The sequence below is a fragment of the Salvelinus fontinalis genome, chromosome 34 (assembly GCF_029448725.1).
Source record: "Salvelinus fontinalis isolate EN_2023a chromosome 34, ASM2944872v1, whole genome shotgun sequence".
Lineage (NCBI taxonomy): Eukaryota > Metazoa > Chordata > Actinopteri > Salmoniformes > Salmonidae > Salvelinus > Salvelinus fontinalis.
The window spans coordinates 11,264,415-11,290,503 of record NC_074698.1 but is presented as its reverse complement, the minus strand read 5'-3'; the positions used below and the strand labels follow the sequence as shown (position 1 = coordinate 11,290,503).

Below are 26,089 nucleotides of genomic sequence, written 5' to 3'. Positions count from 1 at the left end.
TCTGTCTCTATGTATGTGCATGTGAGTGTATGTAGGCATTCAGGACATGTTTTATATTAATCCTAGTTGATGACATCGTTTCAGGAGGAGAGCTTTAAGCTTCAGACAACACATCTAATCCACATCTGGAACTGTTGCCTCCACAGTGCACCTCACACCTCCACCGCGCCCTTCCCGCCATCTTGCGGCCTCTCTTGCCTTCCCGGCATTTCCGGCTTTTCCAGATGCGCCATTCCGGCATCTGCGACCTGTATCCCTCATCCGCCTGAACCATGGAGTTCTTTACACTGGGCTGGGGGTGGTCTACCCTCGTCCTAGTTGCCTTGCCATCCTTCAACCCAACTCCAGTTCTCAGAGTGACGACGACGTGGCTCCCTCTTGACCTGCTCGGGTTGACGTGGCTCCCTCTTGACCTGCTCGGGTTGACGTGGCTCCCTCTTGACCTGCTCGGGTTGACGTGGCTCCCTCTTGACCTGCTCGGGTTGACGTGGCTCCCTCTTGACCTGCTCGGGTTGACGTGGCTCCCTCTTGACCTGCTCGGGTTGACGTGGCTCCCTCTTGACCTGCTCGGGTTGACGTGGCTCCCTCTTGACCTGCTCGGGTTGACGTGGCTCCCTCTTGACCTGCTCGGGTTGACGTGGCTCCCTCTTGACCTGCTCGGGTTGACGTGGCTCCCTCTTGACCTGCTCGGGTTGACGTGGCTCCCTCTTGACCTGCTCGGGTTGACGTGGCTCCCTCTTGACCTGCTCGGGTTGACGTGGCTCCCTCTTGACCTGCTCGGGTTGACGTGGCTCCCTCTTGACCTGCTCGGGTTGACGTGGCTCCCTCTTGACCTGCTCGGGTTGACGTGGCTCCCTCTTGACCTGCTCGGGTTGACGTGGCTCCCTCTTGACCTGCTCGGGTTGACGTGGCTCCCTCTTGACCTGCTCGGGTTGACGTGGCCTGCTCGGGTTGACGTGGCTCCCTCTTGACCTGCTCGGGTTGACGTGGCTCCCTCTTGACCTGCTCGGGTTGACGTGGCTCCCTCTTGACCTGCTCGGGTTGACGTGGCTCCCTCTTGACCTGCTCGGGTTGACGTGGCCTGCTCGGGTTGACGTGGCTCCCTCTTGACCTGCTCGGGTTGACGTGGCTCCCTCTTGACCTGCTCGGGTTGACGTGGCTCCCTCTTGACCTGCTCGGGTTGACGTGGCTCCCTCTTGACCTGCTCGGGTTGACGTGGCTCCCTCTTGACCTGCTCGGGTTGACGTGGCTCCCTCTTGACCTGCTCGGGTTGACGTGGCTCCCTCTTGACCTGCTCGGGTTGACGTGGCTCCCTCTTGACCTGCTCGGGTTGACGTGGCTCCCTCTTGACCTGCTCGGGTTGACGTGGCTCCCTCTTGACCTGCTCGGGTTGACGTGGCTCCCTCTTGACCTGCTCGGGTTGACGTGGCTCCCTCTTGACCTGCTCGGGTTGACGTGGCTCCCTCTTGACCTGCTCGGGTTGACGTGGCTCCCTCTTGACCTGCTCGGGTTGACGTGGCTCCCTCTTGACCTGCTCGGGTTGACGTGGCTCCCTCTTGACCTGCTGGGGTTGACGTGGCTCCCTCTTGACCTGCTCGGGTTGACGTGGCTCCCTCTTGACCTGCTCGGGTTGACGTGGCTCCCTCTTGACCAGCTCGGGTTGACGTGGCTCACTCATGACCTGCTCAGGTTTGCTTCCCCCGTGCCTTCCTACAACTGTTCTGTGCTCAAATCCCTACCCCACCCGACCCCTATTAGCCGGGACTAGCTTGCTGCATGCACTCTTGGCCAGTCATGGTGGCCGCCACTCAACAACTCCTGGGCTTGCTAGCCTTCTCACTCCCCAGAGTGTTATTCCCATCAAGGGCAGCATTCCTTTTGGGGGCAACCAACTTTAACCCTTCGTGTGACTTCCCATAACTGCTCTGTGCCCAAATCCCTACCCCACCCGACCCTTACTAGCCGGGACTAGCTTGCTGCATGCACTCTTGGACAGTCATGGTGGCCGCCACTCAACAACTCCTGGGCTTGCTAGCCTTCTCACTCCCCAGAGTGTTATTCCCATCAAGGGCAGCATTCCTTTTGGGGGCAAACAACTTTAACCCTTCGTGCAGGTTTCAAAACACTCATTCGACCAACATGGTAATCCATTGAAAGATGGACCAAGACTTGGAAAATAAGCCCACTGTCACGAAGGTAACCTCGGATCAAGATGATGCTAAAGCTACAGACCTAGCTCCAAAGAACTACCTGGCTAAAGACTTGGAGGATATTCTGAGCCACCTACGGGTGCCCATCTTTTCTCCCATGCAGTGTCTTCACGCACCGACTCCACTCTGACCAGTGGTGACTCAGACTTGTACCAGTAGCGACCTCGTTGTCAGAAAGTCTTTCTCACTCTTGTATAAGGGCAGGGGGGGGGGGGGGGGTCAGCACAACCTTGGCTTATGGCTCGGGGCTGATCCTTCTTGGGGGCCAGCTACCAACCCCGATCACCGACAAGGGTCTGGCCTCCCCATCACCTCCAGGCTTCCTGCACAATGGTGGGCCAGCTCAACACCTTCCTGCATGTTCATCAGATTCATGCTCACACAACCTTGGCTTACAGCCGTGAGTTGGCACTGCCAGCAGGCTCAGCACAACCTCAGTCCATGACTGGGGGCTGATCCTGCAGGGAGGACAGCTACCAACCCCGATCCTAGCCTCCCCGTCCACCATCTATGCCAAAACCCCCTTACCATACTCCAACTACTACCCCTTCTGACATGATCGTCAGATGGAGAGAAGCCGAACTCGTGAACAAACTGTATATAGACGATACTCAGCCTGAGAGGGAGTGTTGTACTTACCCGAATACTGATATAGTCGTCTAAAAGCTCTGAAGGCAGCATGTTGACATTGAAGAAGAACATCTGTGGAGAGGGTTTATAAATATGTTGATATATACAGTATTTTCATAGTTTTTTTAGGTACATAGTAGAGAGTTAGGCATAACCATGACCATTTTCCATAGCTTTCTATACTCTTGATTTTGAAGGAAATTCATACAGACAAACTGTCGCAATTGCATAGTAATTGAGGAAAGGTTGAGAAAATGCATGTGAGAGGTCAAGGGTGATAGATAACGTATCTAACGGAGGATTCCGTTTTAGATTTACTCAAACACATCACTGTTGCAGAGAGAGAAGATCCGAATGGAACTGACTGAAGCAGGAGAAGGAGGAGTGCATTGAGAGAGGGATCAGCAGGACGAGATAAAAGAGGAGCAGGTGTCAAATAGACAAGCGTTTAAAGGGGTGAAAAAGACAGTCAATCAAAAGATGAAATACTGAAACAAAGATTCCCTTCAGTGCAATCAGAGAAGTGTAACTTTGCCCTAGGGGTTTTGATTTTGGAGTGTAAGGGCAGTTTAAAACCATAGAGTTATGGCTAGTTACCTCATCAAAGAAGGGATTGTTTCCTCGTCTGATCCTGGTTCTGTGGGTCTGTCCGCACACGTTCACTTTGACAACCGGTTTGACGTTGTTTCCCGGCAACTGTCGGCCCTCGATAACTCGAACACGAATCTGGTCATTGAAGACAACAGTGTAAGAGAGTTTAACTGACACTGAGTGACTTCAACAAACACAAAATTCCTTAATTATGCCTTTTTTTAAATTTAATTAGTCAATAATAGGAGAGGTCAAAGAGGGTGGTGTTCTACTACAAAATGCACATCTCCTTCCTTTTTCCTTCCTTCCTTGAGGCAATCACTGATCTGTTCGTGATTGGAGTGATGAATGCATAGTTATCATATTGCTGTCACCTCTCACACCTATACAGATGAGGGATTACCTCAAGTAAGATAAAATGGGATGAAGGACACATTTCATAAGTATTTAAACAGGGCCCCACACTACCATCCAGGGCTGCATCTCAATAGTCCTTTGCTCATCTTCTCTCCCACTGATCTGAAAGAACTGGAGGGTGAAAGCCACCATCCACCATACTGCTTTCATCTCTCCCGTGGTTTCAGATCAGTGCAAATGAAGGAAGAGAGATGAGGAGGGGAGGATACTTTAAACTTTTGACATGTACTTCATGTGCAAGCTATGTACTCTACCTGGAAGTCCTGCGGCTTGTTGGCCAGGGCCCGGTGTCTCTTGCGGCTGGTCCGGACAGGCCTCTGGTTGGGGTTACCAGGCTGGCCAGGTGTGGGTGGAACTCCAGGGGTCCCCACCTGACCCCCAAGGGATCCCTCCTCCCCATCCTCCCCTTCCTCACCCCCACCTGGGAAGCCAGAACACACACACACACACACACACACACACACACACACACACACACACACACACACACACACACACACACACACACACACACACACACACACACACACACACACACACACACACACACACACACACACACACACACACACAGTCTTGTACAACTAACCTTGTGGGGACACACAATTCAGTCCCATTCAAAATACTATTTGCCCTAACCCTAAACCTAAACCTAACCCTGACCTGTACCCTAACCTTAACCCTAAACCTAACCCTAGCTCCTAACCATAACCCTAAAACTAACCCTAGCTCCTAACCCTAAACCTAATTCTAACCTAAACCCTAAACAAGTAGAATCTGACCTTGTGGGGACCAACAAAATGTCCCCAGTTGGTAAAAACATTTTAGTTTACTATTCTTGTGGGGACTTCTGGTCCAGGTGACCTGTGTTCAGCATATTGTCTGCTGAGAGTACTTGTGTCATGTGTATATTTAAAAAAATATATACGCTACCATCCCTACCCTGATTCGAGTAAATTAACAGACAACATTGCTTCTACTGCTACTTACAGCTATTTTCACTCATATCTACATTGCCTGTAGTTAAAGAATTAGACACACAGACATATCCCTAATTTCCTCTTTCTTCAAGTGCTGGATTTTTACCCACAGTGCCAATCCACCATTCAATCTGAACTCCAACCCTCCGATGTCCACAGATTCACCCATCTTTCCCAGTATAATGCCATTTTGCTATTTCCTTTTGCAATATATCCATCCATTTTCCTATGATGTCTTATGAGTCCTGAACCTCCCTATTTGTAGCATTTCTAACAATATTGCCCCAAAAATAAAAACTTTACCCAGGAGTAAAATTATATTTCCTATTGACTGATCGTAGTTTTTCAGATCACCTAACAACACAGTTTGCAGGTCCATCTGTAACCTGATATTATGACATAACAACCATTCCTGGACCTGACTCCAAAAGCGAGCCACAGATGGAACGTACTACAAAGTATGTTCTATTGATTATGTTTCCTTGTGGCAGAGTCTGCAAAAGGCTGGGAGTGTTGTTTTCCTTTCCAATTTGCATCCTCCATTTCCATAAACAGCAAGCAGCCTTTCACTTGTGAAATGAAACCAGACAAGCCAGTACCACTCCAATACTTCCTACCAACCAAAGCCTAAAACCACAACATCACCTCATTAGCCTGGTTCTGGGTTGCATTCATTAGAGACCAAATGGTGAGAAAAAAAACTCTGAAACAAGTAGGGACTACCTGAAATGTAAGCTTTTGTTTTCCGTTTTCAAACGTTTCCTGTTGTGTGCCCTAATGAACACAACCCTGGCTACCACATCTGTTTGTACTTTATGCTCGTTACATGACATTGAACAACAGAGGAGTTGGCTAACACACAAACAAATCTGGGAACCAGGCTACCACTGCAATACCAAACCCAAACATACCACTGCAATACCAAACCCAAACATACCACTGCAATACCAAACCCAAACATACCACTGCAATACCAAACCCAAACATACCACTGCGATAGCTGCATACTTTTCCCAAACTACATGTAGAAGAGTTGATTTACATTACCGGCATAACAAAGACATAGGAACGATCTCATGAGAGAAGGACACCATTTTGCTTAACCAAAACAAAAGATGGTGTGCCACATATTTGTTATGTTAAACTGACCTGTGTCCCCATACGACTGGTCTTCATCAGTTTGATTGTTAGGGTTAGGAGTTGTGTTAGCTGGCGGCTCATACCCAATCATCAAATTAATGGTCGCCTAAAAAACAGATGGGATTAATTGTCAACATGCTGCTTGAAGACAATGTCTCAATGTACTGACAACTTTAACTTACATTATTTTACATTGACATGATATGGCCAATGATCAAGAAGTTTTAACCTAGTTATTATATGCATGGGGTAGTTCTGACCGGGACTCGGGCCTGGGTTCAGCAACTGTCAACCCAACACCTTAGCGGTTACGCCAAGAGACCCAAACCTCTTGACGAGGCCCCTAGGTGTTGGGTTGAGGTCGCTACTCCAATCAAATCAAATTTTATTGGTCACATACACATGGTTAGCAGATGTTAATGCGAGTGTAGCGAAATATTCGCTACATTAGCTCCTTCCTTCAAGAGAACATTTCCCCAAGCTTCTTTATTCCAAGTTCTTCATGTGTACACGCCTTTCCGATGACCTTATGGGCGCCATCCCACCTCTTACACCAATGTAGGGAATTTGTGTGTTTGTTCTGACCAGGACTCGAACCCGGGTCCAGCGATTGTCAACCCAACACATTAGCCGTTAAGCCAAAAGCACCGAACCTCTTGCCAATGTCACTACAATAAAGTGTATTATTGGTTACACTTCATTTACTTTTAAGAATAAGCCAATTATAAATGCTTATTCGTGTTTACAAATCTTGTTCATTCTTGAAGCTGTTCATTCTTTGTGACACAAGTGTGTAGCCATAGAGAAACTCACCCCAGTGTCCTGTTTCTTCTCATTGACCAGGGACAGGTTCTTTGCTGGGAGGGACTTGGTGTGACCGTGAGCCAGGTCTAGGAGAGCGATCTTAGCTGAGCCAATAAATCTGGAATACAGGTAAAAGGTAATGAGCACCTACTGTATTTATGTGATATGAATCTTTCTTGCGGAAACGCATACAGTAACATAATAATATCATACACAGATCACTTAAACAAATGTATGTATTTTGCTTGCTGGTCTACTGCATAAAGAGGTGTAGATTTCCTCTGTTGTTTGTGTACAATGATGTATGTCATTTTATATGTATGTATATATTTGTTTTTTTGACTAATCACAGGCAGTATCCAGTTCTCATTTGTACTTCTTTCAGAATTGACAAACCTAGCAACAAGTCCTATAGAGCAGTTATATTTGCCACACAGATCTGATGAAAGTCCCTTACGGGGGAACTGAGGACTAACTAGGAAGGTACCATGGGTTCTTTATTACGCAATCAACCATGATTAAGAGTCACGTTGCATTGCTTAATATCAGTTATTCCTGTTATGTATACATAGCCACAACTGTTCCATGCAGCCACAAGTTAAAGAAGTGTGTATATGTCAACATATTGTTGATACCATTGAGGCACTTTGCTTGTACTGGACTGGAGGGACTCAAGAAAGAAAAGTGATAGGATGGTGGCGAGAAGACGACTTTCCTGTAACTGAGTGATCTTCATGAGCTGTCACAATGATAAACATCAGCCTAGCTTAGCTTATTTTGGCAATCATTAGAGCCTTCCCCGGAGAACACTGGGAAAAATGTCATATGTGCTCTGTAGTGAGGAACAACACTTGATCCCACAGACGAGGGCAAAGAATCATGAAAGGGAGGACGAGGAAAGACTAGCCGCTGGGAGCAATTAGCATCTACCACAGGCATGCCTGTAGTCTGGCCTTGCGTATCAGGCTGAGGGGAGGAGAGAGACAGGAGAAAGAGAGAGAGAGACAGGAGAAAGAGAGAGTGAGAGAGTGAGAGAGTGAGAGAGAGAGTGAGAGAGGGAGGAATTGAATTGAGAGACAGAAGGAGGGACTGAGAGATATAATTTAAGTGAATTGAAAGAGAGGGAGGAAGAGAGGGGGATAGAGAGAGAAGAAGAGAGGAGAGAAGAGAAGAAGAGAGACAGACGGGAGAAGGGGAGAGAGAGGGAGAGAGAAGAGGGTGGGGGAGGAGAGAGAGAGAGAGAGGAAGGTGGGATGTTGTCATGCCTCTCCCCTCTTGGCTATGTCACCTCAGTGTTGATGTAATTTGTCATCACACACAGAAAGATAAACAATCATGCATTAAAACACATCCTGGAAATGAAGTTGAACTACAGGGTCAGCGGTAGAGATCACGCCTTGGCATTGGAAGCAGGCTACTCTGAAGCTGAGAGAGGAATGCTCTTTGAGTCTTTTGTTTTTATTCCTCTTGGAATTTTACACTTTTCACATTTTTTCTTCACTCAGTTAGTTGGCACTTGACTTTTCATAGGCGAGCAGACACATGCAAAATACCCATTGTTGAATATTTTCCCCCTGAGGAAATGAGTTGACTGTTACTAATGATATGGAACACACACTACCTGCCAGCACACTAGTTGGCTATATTTATGCACTGGGTAGTGGCTAGTTCCTCTTTTATGAGTCTAAAGCAGTTCCACACCATGAAGTCAAACAGTACAGCATAATATGGAGTTCTTTCTTTTGCTGATATCAAAGGCCCTGCTGCTAACTGTGCCAGTCTATTTGTGCTATCATGTCAACTCCTTGTCACTCAATGTCATGCCATGTTTGGATTGACAATGAGTAATGGAGTTGGCAAGAGCAGGCTATAGTTAACTGTCTAGTGTCTGGCAGAAAAAACACACTGTATGTATCCATGTGTGTATATCATTTTGAGCTTTTTTAGAATTCTGACGTTGGATATGGAGGATTTAAAATGACTCAACAGGACAAATGATTGTATATGGTGGTCACTAGGAGATGTCCTTATATCCAAAACACCCCACCCCTCGCCCCCCCTTATTGAGTGTGTGTTTATACTGAATGAGTCAATCTCACCCATATACACACACACATCTGCCAAGGATTCTCAAACATACTCAAGATCAACCACCCATCTGCCAGTGACAAGCCTGTGCAAGCTCTGTAATTTTGCTTGTGTTTGAGTCTGGACTCTGCCTCAAACAGACCCCCCCCCCCCCCCAGACATTATAGAAAATCAAAGACGTAAGTCACTCTCATTACCATAGCCTTCTCTCCCTCTCCCTCTCCCTCTCCCTCTCCCTCTCTCTCTCTCTCTCTCTCTCTCTCCCTCTCTCTCTCTCTCTCTCCCTCTCTCTCTCTCTCTCTCTCTCTCTCTCTCCCTCTCCCTCTCCCTCTCCCTCTTGACATCTAGATTAGAGTTCCTGTCTCTGTCTGTCTCTCTCTTTCTCTCTCTCTCTCTCTCTCTCTCTCTCTCTCTCTCTCTCTCTCTCTCTCTCCCTCTCCCTCTCCCTCTCCCTCTTGACATCTAGATTAGAGTTCCTGCTGAGAAGTGGTGAAAAGCATGTTGCTAAATAGAGGCTGCTCATTACGTGACTTAAAAATGTCACAATGGAGATGGAACAACAATGAAGCATCAATAGAGCTTAGATATGTTTCATCAATCTAAAATCACTAATATGTGAAGTAAAAAGCATGTTGATACCTGTTTCTCTTGATATAGAGAAGACACATGAGGCCATTTTGAATCTATTGAGTTTGAAGTGATTTGTGCTCATGGTGAAACAATAGCCTTTTGGAGAGAAAACTGTTTCATCATAGAGAGAGACAAATCCTCCTCACATAGCACAGCGAGTCTGAACACGGAGGCAGGTACAGGGTGTGGTAGAGGAGCTGTAAGGGGTTGTGCTACTTCAAATTCCCCCTCACTTTTCACTTACCAACGTGGTAATCATGGAAGCTCTGCGGTAACACAATTTTCCTCAACACATGTTGTCATGGCAAGAGGAGTTCCTGTAAACGTTATGTGGCCCATTGCAATGGAAAAACTTGAGCTTTTTTATGTAATTGTAGATCAACTAACTTCTCTTTCAAATACTTCTTTCTGTATCTCACGTATGGGGTAAGCCCTTCGGGACGGGATCACAAGGACACTCCAATCACACAACCTATTATAAGACGCTACGTCCCGCCCGCTAGCTCATTATCGTTTTCTTCCTTACGGAGATCACAAGCTCTCTCTACACTCTCCTCAGCACGACTTGTCTCATTGTTTTCCGACTTAATTGTGAACTCGCCACTGAGGATAGGATACTGCTTCTCGTATAGAGTGTTAAGTACTTTTACCGAAAGGAAAAGTTGGGTTCTTCTCAGTCTCCAGTCAAAACTAACATGGCTAACTTTTGCCCCACTTGCCCACTTAGCAGTACCTGCTTCGTGCTGCTAATTCCCACCACGGTGGAAGGGAAAAATGAGAATTTTGAGATTCAGTCCCTTACAAAAAAAGTTTGCAGTCAGAGTACAGTATAAATGCAATACACTGCAGTATAACTGCAGTTAGAGTGCAGTATAACTGCAGTATGTTGCAAATCTGCATCCAAAATAACACCGTTTTTTTTACTAACTGCAGTACACTGCATTTATTCTGCAATTACTGCGTCTGAAATATCACAGTCGACTGCAGTTACTGCACTTTTACTGTAGTTTCACAACGGCAATATTTTTTAAAAGGGGATAGCCCACGGTGCAAGGCAAAGCTAACCTAGCTAGCTCACCGAAGACATACACCACACGCTTTTTCTTCAGCAGTGTGCTAGTGTAACAGTTTAACTTTAAACCGTCCCCTCGCCCCAACACGGGCGCGAACCAGGGACCTTCTGCACACATCAACAACGGTCGCCCACGAAGCATCGTTACCCATCGCTCCACAAAGGCCGCGGCCCTTGCAGAGCAAGGGGAAACCCTACTTCAAGTCTCAGAGCAAGTGACGTAACCGATTGAAACGCTATTAGCGCGTACCCGCTAACTAGCTAGCCATTTCACATCCGTTACACTCACCCCCCTTTCGACCTCCTCCTTTTCCGCAGCAACCAGTGATCCGGGTCAACAGCATCAATGTAACAGTATAACTTTAGACCGTCCCCTCGCCCCGACCCGGGCGCGAACCAGGGACCCTCTGCACACATCAACAACTGACACCCACAAAGCGTCGTCACCCATCGCTCCACAAAAGCCGCGGCTCTGCTTCAAGTCTCAGAGCAAGTGACGTAACCGATTGAAACGCTATTAGCGCGTATCCGCTAGCCATTTCACATCCGTTACACTAGCAATAGCTAGACTATTAGGCCACAAGGTGAATGCTAGCTAGCTAACACCAGGACTAGCTTCACAGCTAAATGTCGGCCAGCACAAGCTTAGAGATAGCTCATTCAACTAGCCCTTTCTACCCAGTTAGCCCACGCTGCAAGGTAAAGCTAACCAGCTAGCTCATCAAAAATGAATGCTATCCACTTTGTCTTCAGCTAGCAACATGTTAGCAAAAGCTAGGCTAATAGCCCACGGGGTAAAAGCTAGCTAGCTAATGTCAGGACTTGCTACACAGCTAAGCATCGGCCAGTACATGCATAGCCTTTAACCCTCCACTATCCAGAGCTATGGATACTACTACCCCTTCACAGTGTGTACCCAGCTGGCCTCCTGTTCCCCAACAGGCTCACCCATGCCTGTGTGGGTCCATGATGTCAGTGAAGGACACACATCCTATCTGTGTTGCCTGCTTGGGACTGGAGCATGTTCTGGCGGCTCTTGCTAACCCAGACCCTGCGAGCATTGCAAGGAGATGCCGGAGTCCAGCCTCAGCTGGAGGGTGTGCAGAGCAGCCCCCCTCGAGGCTCCTCTTCCTCCCAGCCTTCGGGCGAAGAAGCAGCCCAACAACCCCGAGCTGGGCCAAGGTTATGGGCGGTCTCCCCCCAGATATCCAGTCTGTTCGACAAGCTAGCAGCAGGGAAAGGAGGTATAGGGGTTTATGATGAGGAGGACAACAGTATTGTGTGACTCTTCTGCAATGAGGTTAAGGAAGGGGAAGAAGACCCCAAGGCTCAGGCCTCAAGACCTTCCAGCACCCTGAGTGGAGGGCCCTCCTCTCCCAGCCTGCAGTACAGGCTAATCCATTTGTGCGAAAACGGTGAAAGAGACTGGTTCGATGGGAAGAGACTCTCATCCCGTACCGACCCTGGGAGACAGCGTGTCCCCATGATCCCAGCATGCTTGGTGGAGGCTAAACACAACTGGGACAAACCCCTTTCCGGTAAGGTCCCACCGAGGGACTTCACTGCCATGGACATGCAAGGTATGGAGGAGCAGTGGAACAATCTCTCGCTAACCACTTCCACCCCGAACGCTGTGCCTCCCTCAACGACACGTCTCTCCCTGGCAAGACGGAACATTTATTTTCATCCATTCTCCAGCGCCCCATCTTGGACCAACAGATCCTCAACAGCTATCTGAAAAAGTTCACATTCCTTATGCTTACACACAAAGTGCTGTCTTGCTTTGATTGTCGAGTCGAGGCGATTGGTTCACCAGTCAATTTGCAGCATTTTCACATAAGCATTCTGCCAGCACATAGGAGATTTCTCAAGTTTGCCTATCAGGGTTTCGAGTATCTCGCAGTTCCCTTCAGGATATCACTAGCCCCTCGGACATTCAGCAAGTGTGTGGAGGTGGCCCTAACTCCCCTGAGATGCAGAGGATACAGGATCTCCACGTACATAGACCACTACCTGCTCTGCTCCCATTAACAGAAGCAGGCAGTGAGAGACAGAGCTGCCCTTGTAGACTTCAGGATGAATCAGATAAACAGCTGTTTAGTGCCCACATAGAGAACAGAATATCTAGGCGTAGTTCTGAATTCTATCTCTTTCCAGGCCGCACTATCAGACGGGCGAATCATGTTGCTTCTGTTGAATCATGTCTCTCCATGTTCCAATGGGGTCATATGGTCACACTCAAGACGTGTCTCTGTATGTTGGGGTTGATGGCCTCCACCATCTCAGTAGTTCTGTTGGGACTATTGAGGATGAGATATTTTCAGTGCTGGTATTTTCAGTGCTTTCAGTGCAAACGACTGCCCTATGCCTGTGTTACCTTAGTCACCTCCATCGGAGGATAACGGAGTCCTCACCAAGCATAGCGTCTCTCCGCCACTGACGGGACCCCTCGATTTTCACCAAGGGTATTCCCCTAGAGGTAGTCTGTGAGGAAAGTAGTGATAACAGACGCATCTCTCACAGGGTGGGGTGCAGTCTGTGAGGGGGGAGCATTGAATGGATTGTAGTCCCCACAATTATGTCATGCTCACATAAATTACCTTGAGTTGCTTACAGTGCTCCTTGCACTAAAGCATTTTCTGCCTTTTCTTCGGAATTGTCACATCCTGGTCAGAATGGACAAACGACTGTAGTGGCATACATCAATCACCAAGGTGGCACCTGATCTCTGCGTTTGTGCAGACCAGCCCAGAAAATGATTCTGTGGAGCAGCGCACATCACTCTTTACGCGTGACTCATGTCCGGAACGGACTTGTAGTCCAGAGGGAACCCCCTGTATTGGGGACTGGAGACTCCTTCCCGAAGTGGTGGCTCAAGTGTGGTGGAAAAATACGGACAAACATCCATAGATCTCTACGCATGCGCAAAGACACACACTGCCCGCTGTTCTTTGAACTAGCAAGAGGTGACGCTGCAATGCGGCATGTTGGGCTACCCCTCATACGTTTATGAGGATTTACGAACTAGACGTCACTGTGCCCTCGCTGACATATACGGTGCTGTGTTGAGGCCTCTGAGGGATGATTATGTCAAGACTATCTAGCTTCGGAGAGCACATGAGCGCTATAGGAGTTGACTATATGTGAGATACCCATATTTGAGATAACGAAAAAAGTATTTGAAAAAGCACTAGGGTAAGCTCTTCTGCAGTCAGAGATTCATAATCTTCCTTAAGGTCAAATCTTAAGGTTACTTGCGTAACCCCTGTTCTCTGATAATATGATTGGGGTATCTCAATATGCACAAGGAGGAAAACATATGTCTGATAATGAGCTAGAGTACGGGACTTGGCGCATTATAATAAGTGGGGTTGCCCACTATTCGCCACGCCTCCTGTCTGTTTAAGGCAGATGTTGTGTGATTGGAGCTTCCTTATGATCTCGCCCCAAAGGGCATGCCCCATATGTAAGATAGCTCACTCATATTATCAGAGAACCCGGGGTTATGCAAGTAACCTGAAGATTTGACCTTAATGAACATTATGGATCTCCCTCCGCAGAAGTGCTTACTCTAGTTTTTTACAACTCAGTTTAAACTCAGCACTGGCCTCAGGGTTTGAACTTTCCCTTTAAGTCACTCTCTGTATAACCTGTGCTTACCAGACACTGTATTGTAATGACCAGGTTCACATACTAATGGAGGGGCACTTTGACTGAGAAATGACAGAGGTCCAACTGAGTAAAACACCATGTTCCTCCTCCTCCTCCCTAGCAGCACTAGCAGCGTCCGATTAGCAGGAGGTGTGTGTGCGTGTGTGTGTGTGATGTGCGTTCTCTCACAAAACATTTGAGACATATACAGTAGATACATGCCAGGTACGTACTTGTCTTTGCCAATAGTCTCATAGTCTTTCACAATCACGTCCAAAAAGGAGGAGGCATCCAATGGGGAGCCCTTTAGGTCGAACTCAAGCACCTGCAACCACAAATTGAGTTAGCTCATACAAACACAACTCTGCCAATGTTAGTTAAATTATGAAACTATGAAACATGGAGGGGGCTGCAGATGTTTTACATCAAAGGGGAAGTGTTAACAGTTATCATTCCTCTATCTAAAAATAACTCCTCCATGTTGAGTCATCAACAAACATTAAGCACAGCGGACAAAATATTAGCCTCATTCCCTAATTCCTTCTCATACCCTCCTCCACATAATACATTCCTCTCGAGGCCCTCCTCCACATAATACATTCCTCTCGAGGCCTTTTTCAACATTCCCAGAGACTGCCAGAGAGAGGATGGAATGTAATGTAAATATTTATACTTACTTCATTCCACACGGGATTGAGTTCACTATCAATTGCTTTAGTTTTCTTCTTTTCACCTGTAGTGTTTACACAAAGTGGCAAGATTAAAACATGGAATATACGTTTTTATATGAACCCTTCATATAACTAGGCAAGTCAGTTAAGAACAAATTCTTATTTACAATGACGGCCGACACTTGGCCAATTGTGCACCGCCCTACGGGACTCCCAATCACGGCCGGTTGTGATACAGCCAGGGAATCAAACCAGGGTGTCTGTATTGACACCTCAAGCAGTGAGATGCAGTGCCTTAGACAGCTGTACCACTCGGGAGTATATGTATGGGTAGAATATATTTCTCTGGGTCCAATGCTGTTTTATCTCAATATCAAATCCTTTCTGGGTAACAATTATGTTTCTGTGATTGTTTTTAATTAAATGGTCAAAAATAAACAAAAATTGCTTCTTTGCAAAAATGCTAAGTTCTCAATCAATCATTTTGCTAGGATTGTTTAGGAGTGGCCTAAGTGGGGAGGGGAAAACTAGCTGTTATTGGCAGAGAGGTTTGTTTCTTATTTGTCTCTTAACTAATTTACTGTCTGGTGATGTCACCAGGTAGGCCAAAATTCCATCCCACCAAAACAGGCTGAAATTTTCTGGCGTTCTTTTCAAACAGCTCTTATACTAAAAGGGCATTATCATAAATTTCACAATTTGAATTTCCACCCTCATAATAGAAATATATATAAAACACAGGTATATCACGTTTTTAACTGCACTGGGCCTTTAACATATACAGGTAGTTTTAAAATGGGTAATAACTACAACATCCCTGGGGCTGGTAACATAGTGAGCCAACTTACAGTGGCAACATATTGAACCATAAAAGTTGAATGTGCATCTTGGACTGACTCTTATCCTAAAATATCCATGCAAAAATGAAGCACATTGACCTAGCTGCAGAGCTGTTGATGACAGGGGAGAATGGGTGATTCCAACCCCTTATAAGGGAATATGTTTTCCCTCTGTGTAACACAATAGAGGCAACATTATTTAATGTGACTCATTGCCTCAAAGCAGGCAAAATGAGGTTCGGGTATCTCAGAACCAATGCACAGTACCATTGTTGTACCTTCAATGCAATTTATAGTAGTTTTGTGCCTTTACATGCTCACAGTTAATGATGCAGTATCTCCAATTTGAATACAAAGATCATCATGTTTGTGTTCATTGAACATGTTAAATGTTTGGGGACTACAAAATCCATCAGAATATCATCTTATTGTAGAATCTTGCAGTTGTTGGTTCAAAGAATAAATGATAGACAGAAAATGGTTCAGCTAACCCAACATTGACAGCAATGGGCAGAAAGGATAATGTACCTTTAAAATAAAGAGAACTATAAAGTACCCTAACTAAACAGTAGGCTACAACCTGAAAGCAACTCTGCATGTCTTCATCTTTGATTTATATTAGCCTACATTTGGAGAACGTCTTTGATCCAGATGTTTTGAACTTCTCAAGAATAGCCAACAATCAAGACATTGAAACCAAAGAGAAAATGTGGGCTAAATGCCACAGCAAGAGGCAACAAAACAATAACTCACCTTTGAACACTACCGCTGCTATGGGATCTGGGTTTCCGAGTTTCTTTTTGGGGATGCCTTTGGCTGATTCCACTACGACGCGCAACATTATTACAGAGTTTTTAAAGTCTGTATTATAACTCCCTTATGAATCACAGCATGATCCTCTACCAAGGCGTCTCTTCCCCAGCGGTCATTGTAACAGAGGAAATGCTCCCTTAGAGGAGGAGTGAAGTCCCGAATTATTTGGCTATCCACTGTATGAGTCAGAATGGAAAAAAATATTATGGATGTGTGTTAAAAAGTATTCCATCACGTCGTGTAGGCTATAGTCAGAATCTGTTAGGTTACTAGCCGTCCTACTTGTTACATCTACTTCTACTACTTGTGATATTGTTATGAGTTTATAAAGAAACTTGACGTTGTCAAAATATTGTTTGACTATAGGCTACTCTAAAAAGGCTACAAGTCGTCATACCCTACGTTGAGTGATTTACATGCATCTGTAACAGTTTTTTACAGTCTACCGTGGTTCAAATGTAGCCTACACCGCAGCGCCACTCAGAGGTGATGGGGTTGAACAACGGTAAGTGTGGTACCCTAAACTGACCGCGGCGATTTTCCTTTAAAAAAAAGAAGTCCCATGACCAACCTTATCACAGCAAGAATACTACTGCTATTACTATACTTTTATTATTTCACATCTAAGTCATTTTGCTGGTTTAATTCGGCTATTTGAAATCTGATATGCCAACTTGTGTATTTGGAAAAAACGAAACCAAAAGAAATTCAATAAGGGCTTTGCACTTTTGTAAGCATTTATGGACAGTGAGTGAGCTCCAAAAGATTTGGGACAGTGACACGTTTTACAGATAGTCGGATAGTCCTGAATGAATCGTGAATAATGATAATAATAATAATAATTATGAATAATGATGAGTGAGACAGACGTACAAATGTCATAACGGTGAGAGGTTAGCATGTCCTGAGGATATGATATTTATTATGTTTATGTTTATTTTTAACCTTTATTTGACTCCAAAATGACACAATCAATTATTTACCATACATTTCTATTGGGAATAAAATAATCTGTAACTACCAAAACAAACAGCAAATACATCCAACAAGTTCGTAGACTCACAAGCTTGATTTAATCAATGTGGGACTATGTACAAAAAGTGCTGTCCTTTCTAAACGGTTCACCCGACATGGATGAAAATACCCTCAAATTAAAGCTGACAGTCTGGACTTTAACTTCATAGTCATTGTGTACTGGAGTACAGAGACAAAACAACAACAAGAAAGTGTCACAGTCCCAATACCTTTGGAGCTCACTGTCGTCTAAGTCATATAATGAGAATAGGCAATATTGAAATGCCCCTGCCTCAAATACCCTGATTTGTCATTTTAGTATTGTGCACAAGCTATTAGGCAGAAACGGTAGGCATAATTGCAAAATATCTTGCCTATGTAGAGTAAGATGATGGCAAGGTTTTGTAAATCAGCCTCAACCACCTGATTGATTTTCATTCGATTTTTCTTAAATGTGGGATAATTTTTAGAATGTCAAAATGTGACATGAACATATTCAAACCCCCAGTATTTGGGAAACATAGACCAGTGTTGGCCAAACCCCTTGGAGAGCTACCTCTAGGCAGAACTTTTTACACTCCTTATATTAACATGTTGGTTCCTTATGGATAAGGAGAAACTGCAATCCATCCTATGGTTAGACCATTATTAGTAACATTTTCTAACCTAAAACCTATGCAAAAGCATACTCTAAATTCCATGCCAAAATAATCTCACAGTAACTTCAAACCAAGTCATTAAGTTTTTAGTTTGTATTCAACTTTAAGAGAATCCTGAATACACCTGGCCTGTAAATTAAACAGAGGTCAGGTGACCTGAGCTTTAAAACAGATTTTTTTTCAAAGGTGGGACCACCAGAAACCCTGGCTGGAGCCAATGGCATTCGTGATAGGAAGTCTCACTTCACACACACACACACACAAAAACACCCTCGCACTTCACCACACAAGCTAACTGTAGCGCGCCTATAGCCTACTCCTTTGTTTTACGCAAAATTTGGTCATGCAGAAATGAGAGAGCAAATGTTTGTCTGTTTTGGGAAAATCTGGGAATACTTGGCCAAGGAAACATTTCTGGTTGGTCTCAGGGAATGTAAAACAGTTAATAAGGGAGACTTTGACAACCGCGAATATGTTAGATGAGCAACTAATGAGCATGAAGAGCCTATAAAAAATATATATTTTCAAATACGGCTATTTATTTACTTTTGTAGCGTTTTGTCAGACGCATGCTTTTTTTAACTGTCCCCTCCAAGTTTAGCTGGAATTTAGACCCGAAAGGATTTTATAAAAGTTTGACGATATGACATTGGCCGTATCACCTTGCGCTGCGCAGAATATCAGATCTCAACAAGGATCGGAGAAGTGTTTAACATCATCTGTACCACATCTATTTTATGTATATCTTGTCTAAAGTGCAACGTGACTGCAAACAGAGATCAGTATATAATGACGAGATGCCCATGTATGCGTCCTAACAATGGGAGTCGTTGTCCCCTTAGGTCCAAAATAAGCACAAAGAAACACGTTGGGCTTATTTTGGACATATTTTGGCGATTGAATCCTCTTGCTTCGCCTCTTCCTCTCTGCTGCAAAAGAGACAGATTTGAATGCCTAACTGGAATACGTAATAAATCAACTTTTTTTGTAAATAAGTGGTGTTAGAATTGTTTTATGAAATGCGGGACATGATTGTTTGGTTGCGGGATGCGGGACAAAGGGCCAAAATGCAGGACCCGCACAATCCAATCTGTCCCGCACAATCCGGAACATATTGTCACCCTACTGTGGATTCGACTTTTACTCAACCCTTCTTCCTGTCAGCTAAAGGCCCGAAGCTTCTACTTTACGCAGTCTCTGCTCTACTCCTAGAGAACAGGCTACTCTGGGGAATGGTGCTTGTTTAATAAAGTGAGATCAATGCTGAATCAATGTCTGCAAGATCACAAATCATAGTATTGTACATATCAGAACCAAATATAATAGTGTAACAGTATAACGTCCCCTAGCCCCGACCCGGGCGCGAACCAAGGGCACACATCAACAACGGTCGCCCACGAAGCATCGTTACCCATCGCAAGGAGGAACACTACTTCTAGGTTTCAGAGCAAGTGACGTAACTGATTGAAACGCTACTAGCGCGTACCCGCTAACTAGCTAGCCATTTCACATCCGTTACACTCACCCCCCTTTCAACCTCCTCCTTTTCCGCAGCAACCAGTGATCCGGGTCAACAGCATCAATGTAACAGCATAGCTTTAAACCGTCCCCTCGCCCAGACACGCTACTAGCGCGTACCCGCTAACTAGCTAGCCATTTCACATCCGTTACAATAGCATAGTAAAACGTTACTGTAAGACAAAAAACACACTTCATTTCAAATGAGATTTCAGTAGAAAACACACTTGTTTAAGCAAGTCAGTCATATCAGCTATGTTTTTTTAAAGGCAGTAAATGAGGCTGAATGAACTGTTTCACTGCCAGACAAGGCTCCGCTGATAGCCAGGTGTAGCAGTGGTAAGGATTCACTCCATGGTGCTGAAAAGAAAGCTCTGCAGTTCGGACAACTTTATGAAGGTTTTAACAGTTTGTGGGCACCGTTTGTCATTGTAATGCAATTATCATTATCGTTATAGTGCAATTAATGTATTGTTTACTGTTGTGTTGTGTTGGTAAAACATGAGATTACCTATACAACTGCACGTGTTTCTCTCTTCTCTTGCAGGGGGCACCGAAACTGCTCTACGCCACTGATGATTGTGCGAATGGTCTGGTTTTTCTCTCATGCGGCCACAACATGCGGCCACAACAGCACGCACAACTAGGCCTTATATGACACTAAACACAGGTAGGATATGCTACAGTTTGTTAACACTATCTGCTCTAAAATGTGTTCACTTACTGTATGTGTAGGGCCTACGTTCAATTGTAATTTTCGAGAGGGAAACCTAACCAATTAAATACCTTTTGTAATTGCGCACACATTGATGTCAAACCCAATGCTCTGTTTCGGATTTTTATTTTATTTCACATTTATTTAACCAGGTAGGCCAGTTGAGAACAAGTTCTCATTTACAACTGTGACCTGGCCAAGATAAAGCAAAGCAGTGCACACAAACAACAACACAGAGTTACACATGGAATAAACAAACGTACAGTCAAGAACACAATAGACAAAAAGTCTATATACAGTGTGTGCAAATGGCGTGAGGAGGTAAGGCAATAAATAGGCCATTTACAATTGAGCAAATTAACACTGGTGTGATAGATGTGCAGATGATGATGTGCAAGTAGAAATACTGGTGTGCAAAAGAGCAAAAAGTAAATAAATACAATATGGGGATGAGGTAGGTAGATTGGTTGGGCTATTTACAGATGGGCTGTGTACAGCTGCAGCGATCGGTTAGCTGCTCAGATAGCTGATGCTTAAAGCTAGTGAGGGAGATATAAGGATCCAACTTCAGCGATTTTTGCAATTCGTTCCAGTCATTGGCAGCAGAGAACCAGAAGGAAAGGCGGCCAAAGCAGGTGTTGGCTTTGGGGATGATCAGTGAGATATACCTGCTGGAACGTGTGCTACGGGTGGGTGTTGTTATCGTGACCAGTGAGCTGAGATAAGGCGGAGCTTTACCTAGCAAAGACTTATAATGACCTAGAGCCAGTGGGTCTGGTGACGAATATGTAGCGAGGGCCAGCCAACGAGAGCATACAGGTCGCAGTGGTGGGTGGTGTGTGGGGCTTTGTTGACAAAACGGATGGCACTGTGATAGACTGCATCCAGTTTGCTGAGTAGAGGGTTGGAGGCTATTTTGTAAATTACATCACCGAAGTCGAGGATCAGTAGGATAGTCCGTTTTACGAGGGGATGTTTGGCGGTGTGAGTGAAGGAGGCTTTGTTGCGAAATAGGAAGCCGATTCTAGATTTCATTTTGGATTGGAGATGTTTAATATGAGTCTGGAAGGAGAGTTTACAGTCTAGCCAGACACCTAGGTATTTGTAGTTGTCCACATATTCTAAGTCAGAACTGTCCAGAGTAGTGATGCTTGTCGGGCGGGCAGCGATCGGTTAAAAGCATGCATTTAGTTTTACTAGCGTTTAAGAGCAGTTGGAGGTCACGGAAAGAGTGTTGTATGGCATTGAAGCTCATTTGCAGGCTAGTTAACACAGTGTCCAAAGAAGGGCCAGATGTATACAGAATGGTGTCGTCTGCATAGAGGTGGATCAGGCAGCAAGAGCGACATCGTTGATATATACAGAGAAAAGAGTCGGCCCGAGAATTGAACCCTGTGGTAGCCCATGGAGACTGCCAGAGGCCCGGACAACCGGCCCTCCGATTTGACACACTGAACTCTGAGAAGTAGTTGGTGAACCAGGCGAGGCAGTCATTTGAGAAGCAAAGGCTGTTGAGTCTGCCGATAAGAATGCGGTGATTCGTAAGCCTTGGCCAGGTCGATGAATACGGCTGCACAGTACTGTCTGTTATCGATGCTGGTTATGATATCGTTTAATACCTTGAGCGTGGCTGAGGTGCACCCGTGACCTGCTCGGAAACCAGATTGCACAGCAGAGAAGGTACGGTGGGATGAATGCAGAAGCAGATTTAAAGAGCAGGACAAGACACCCTCTTTTTGACTGATGATTGGCATAAGGGCATGTATGTGATAGGCTTATCTGGCTTACAGTGGTGTAAAGTACTTAGGCAAAAAAGTACTACGTAAGTCGTTTGTGGTATCTGTACTATTTATATTTTTGACAACTTTTACTCCACTACATTCCGAAAGAGAATATGTACTTTTTACTCCATACATTTTCCCCTGACACCCAAAACTACTCGTTACATTTTGAATGATTAGCAGGAGAGAGTTATGGTCCAATTGTCACGCTCGCTATCCTCAAACTCCCTGTCATAAATCAACCAAGGCGCAGCGTGCAGGTAGTTCCACATCTTTTAATAGGAGTGAAACCTTAACAAACAGGTAAACAGCAATGAACGTGACACAACCGAGGTGCACACAAACGGAAAATAATAATTACCCACACATTAGGTGGGGAAAAACTCTGCCTAAGTATGATTCTCAATCAGAGACAACGATAGACAGCTGTCCCTGATTAAGATCCATACCCGGCCAAAACATAGAAATACTGAAACCTAGAAAACAAAACAGAATTCCCACCCCACATCACACCCTGACCTAACCAAATAGAGAAATAAAACGGCTCTCTAAGGTCAAGGCGTGTAACGTTCGTTCTCCTCCTCGTCTGAGGATGAGCAAGGATCGGACCAATATGCAGCGAGGTATGAAGACATAATGATTTAATTAAAGAAAAAAACAAACACGAAGCACACTTGATAAATACAAAACGACGTTAACAGACCTGAATTTGAGAACATAAAACAATGAACGCACGAACAGGAAAGAATGAAAAGAAACGAAACAGTACCGTGTGATGCAACAAACACAGACACAGCAACAATCACCCACAAACAAATAGTGTGAACAGCCTACCTTAATATGGTTCTCAATCAGAGGAAATGTAAAACACCTGCCCCTGATTGAGAACCATATCAGGCTAATTAACAATGAAACTAAACATAGAAACACATAACACAGAATGCCCACCCAGCTCACGTCCTGACCAACTAAACAAAGACAAAATAAAGGAAATAAGGTCAGGAACGTGACAAGGCGTGACACCAATTCACGCATATCAATATAATGCTTTGTCATACCTTCTGCTTCTGATCTGGCGGACTCATTAAACACAAATACTGCAATTGTAAATTATGTCTGAGTGTTGGAATGTGCCTCTGTCTGTCCGGGAAAAAAGAAGAGAAAATCGTGCCGTCTGGTTTGCTTAAAATGAGGATTTTCAAGTATAGCATTTACTTTTACTTTGAACTTTTACTCAAGTATGACAATGTTGTACTTTTTCCACCACTATACTATTTTTTTACTTTTACTCAAGTAGTATTTTACTGGGGGACTTTTACTTGAGTCATTTTTTATTAACGTATCTTACATTATACTCAATTATGACAATTGAGTACTTTTTTCACCACTGCTGGATTATATAATTCGGATGGTCATAACACTTCTTGACAGAATCATAAAGTGTATTTTCTTAGTCCAAGTAAAGTGACACAGGATGTTCTATCGATTGTAGTGTGCGTGTGTGTGTGTGTGTGTGTGTGTGTGTGTGTGTGTGTGTGTGTGTGTGTGTGTGTGTGTGTGTGTGTGTGTGTGTGTGTGTGTGTGTGTGTGTGTGTGTGTGTGCGTGTGTGTGCGTGTGTGTGCGTGTGTGTGCGTGCGTGTGTGTGCGTGTGTGTGCGTGTGTGTGCGTATGTGTGCGTATGTGTGCGTATGTGTGCGTATGTGTGCATGCGTGCATGCATGCCATGCATGTTTGAGTGAGAGAAAGAGAAAGAGAGAGAGAGAGAGAGAGAGAGAGAGAGAGTATAGTGCTTGGTTAGTATGCCACTAGAGGGCAGAGTAGTATTATCTGACTGTGCTTTATCCAGGGGTTCATCACATTGCATGATAAAGACAAATAGAACTGAAGATGGAGATGAAGCCCATATCCACCCTGCTCAACACATCTCACTTATCAGTGGCTGCATACAGTACATACTCTTCTGATCTACCTCGGACATAGCCATAACCATATTTACTATATCCCCTGTGTGTGTGTGTGTGCGTGTGTGTGTGTGTGCAAGTATTGGTGTGTGTGCAGTTGTTGTAGCAGGTCAAATCTATACGTAGAGCAGGGGTGCTGCTAGGCAAGGGGGAGGAGGGATGAAAACACATTCAGCTTTCACTCAGCTTCAGATCGACTACATTCAACTTCGTCACCACGCGCCCTCTTCATTTTATGTATGCTTTCTGTCTAAATTTAACTTGTCTCAAAATCAGCCAATCATTTGCTTGAATGCACGCTTGTGTATCTCCGCATACGTGCAAAAATCATCCTTCGCCCCTCCTATTACCCAGAACGCAATCTTTCTTTTTCACCTCTCGGTTTTCTGTGAATAATTTTAATTTACAAATGCAATTATGAGTCTGATCCATTATTCATCTACCTAGCGCCACAGCGTGCATTGCCATACAATTATGCATGAGCCCTATCCAGTCTTAATTACTTTGACATGGCAGCAGCCTTCTCTCACTCCTTGGACTGGTCAGTGTTGGGGAGTAGTGAACTCTATGTAGTTCAGGTTGTAATTTAAGTTTTCAAAGTATCTTTAGTTTAGTAAAATATATTTTTCTTCAGGTTGCTTTAGTGTAGCTTAACTTCTTACAGTGTGATGTAATTAGTAGCTTGGTAAACTGTATTTTCGGAGTAGTTTCCCAACACTGGCTGTGGTGCATGTGTTTCCCCTTTCTTCAATTTGCAATAGAATGTCAGGGTGTATTACTCTGGTCATCTTTAAAAGTCAAGTTATACTGCCCAAGCATGCTCAAGGGTCTAAGCAAACCTCTTTCAAAGAGAAGAAATGCTGTAGATAAAATCAAAGGAAAAAGTCACACCATTTCTGCATTCTATGACGTCAGTCACATCCAACTCTGATCCCTACTCAACAGACAGCTGCGCACACAGTCCCCTGTCAAACTCTTCTCACAGTCTATATTTCTGTGTGTGTGTGTGTGTATGTGTATGTGTGTATGTGTGTGTGTGTGTGTGTGTGTGTGTGTGTGTGTGTGTGTGTGTGTGTGTGTGTGTGTGTGTGTGTGTGTGTGTGTGTGTGTGTGTGTGTGTGTGTGTGTGTGTGTATGGTGTGTGTGTGTATGGTGTGTGTGTGTGTGTGTGTGTACACCCCACGTGTGCCGGACGGGTCCTGCTCTGCCTCACCCCAGGTGGTGGGTGACCTGGGGTGCTTTTGGTTCTGTCCGTCTGGCCGCCGCTTCTGTATATTAATGAACTTGTCAGTCATCCTTGCGTTATCACTCACCCATCTTCCTGTCTTCGTCCCTTCTGGTCTCTTCCTTGATAGTCGCATCCTCAGGTCATTCTCACAGGGATCTTTATTTTATTTCTAAATCTCATCCAAACATTGTATAGGCAGACATACCCAGCCCCGTTCTAGTATTTTTGAACATTCTGCTATATGTGGTTCACAAGTGTACACAGAGAGTATCTGCTGTATGTTCTCATGCACAAGTAATTTAACATGCTATTTCACCTAAAAGAGTTGAGGTACACTCTGAAAGGATATGACGTGTTTTGTGTGAAAAGGACAGATCTTTGTATCATGTACCACAACAAGTTTGACGTTTTCACGAAAGACCCCCTACAAACAATTATTCAAACAATGCTCTGAGCTGATTTCCCAGGCTGCCTGGATTATCACAGCTGGAAAAACAGTTTGTGGTTTGGGCTCATGCTTTTCCCAGACTACGCCAAGCCGCCATCTCCCGCAGCACAGCTCCGTCCACAAATACAGCCCAGCCTTACCACAGCCACAGGCTGGCCATAGAGCCCTAACAACCATCCAGCCCAGCAGCACACTTTCCCATTCACACACAATGTAACTTACTGAACT

At 44.9% G+C, this 26,089-nt stretch overlaps 1 protein-coding gene across 1 annotated transcript in view; it reads right to left on the bottom strand.

The window, feature by feature from the left end:
- LOC129833088 (myoferlin-like) overlaps window positions 1–16,924 on the bottom strand; it is a 65,096-nt gene extending 48,172 nt beyond the window's left edge. Inside the window, exons 1-8 of the mRNA XM_055897379.1 lie at window positions 16,477–16,924; window positions 14,891–14,946; window positions 14,447–14,538; window positions 6,782–6,890; window positions 5,978–6,074; window positions 4,103–4,269; window positions 3,438–3,566; window positions 2,850–2,912 (exon numbers count right to left, since the gene is read on the bottom strand). Of these exons, the coding sequence (XP_055753354.1) occupies window positions 2,850–2,912; window positions 3,438–3,566; window positions 4,103–4,269; window positions 5,978–6,074; window positions 6,782–6,890; window positions 14,447–14,538; window positions 14,891–14,946; window positions 16,477–16,564 (801 nt within the window). The 5' untranslated portion in view covers window positions 16,565–16,924. The remainder of the gene's footprint in view (window positions 1–2,849; window positions 2,913–3,437; window positions 3,567–4,102; window positions 4,270–5,977; window positions 6,075–6,781; window positions 6,891–14,446; window positions 14,539–14,890; window positions 14,947–16,476) is intronic.
- Window positions 16,925–26,089: the final 9,165 nt, after the last annotated feature.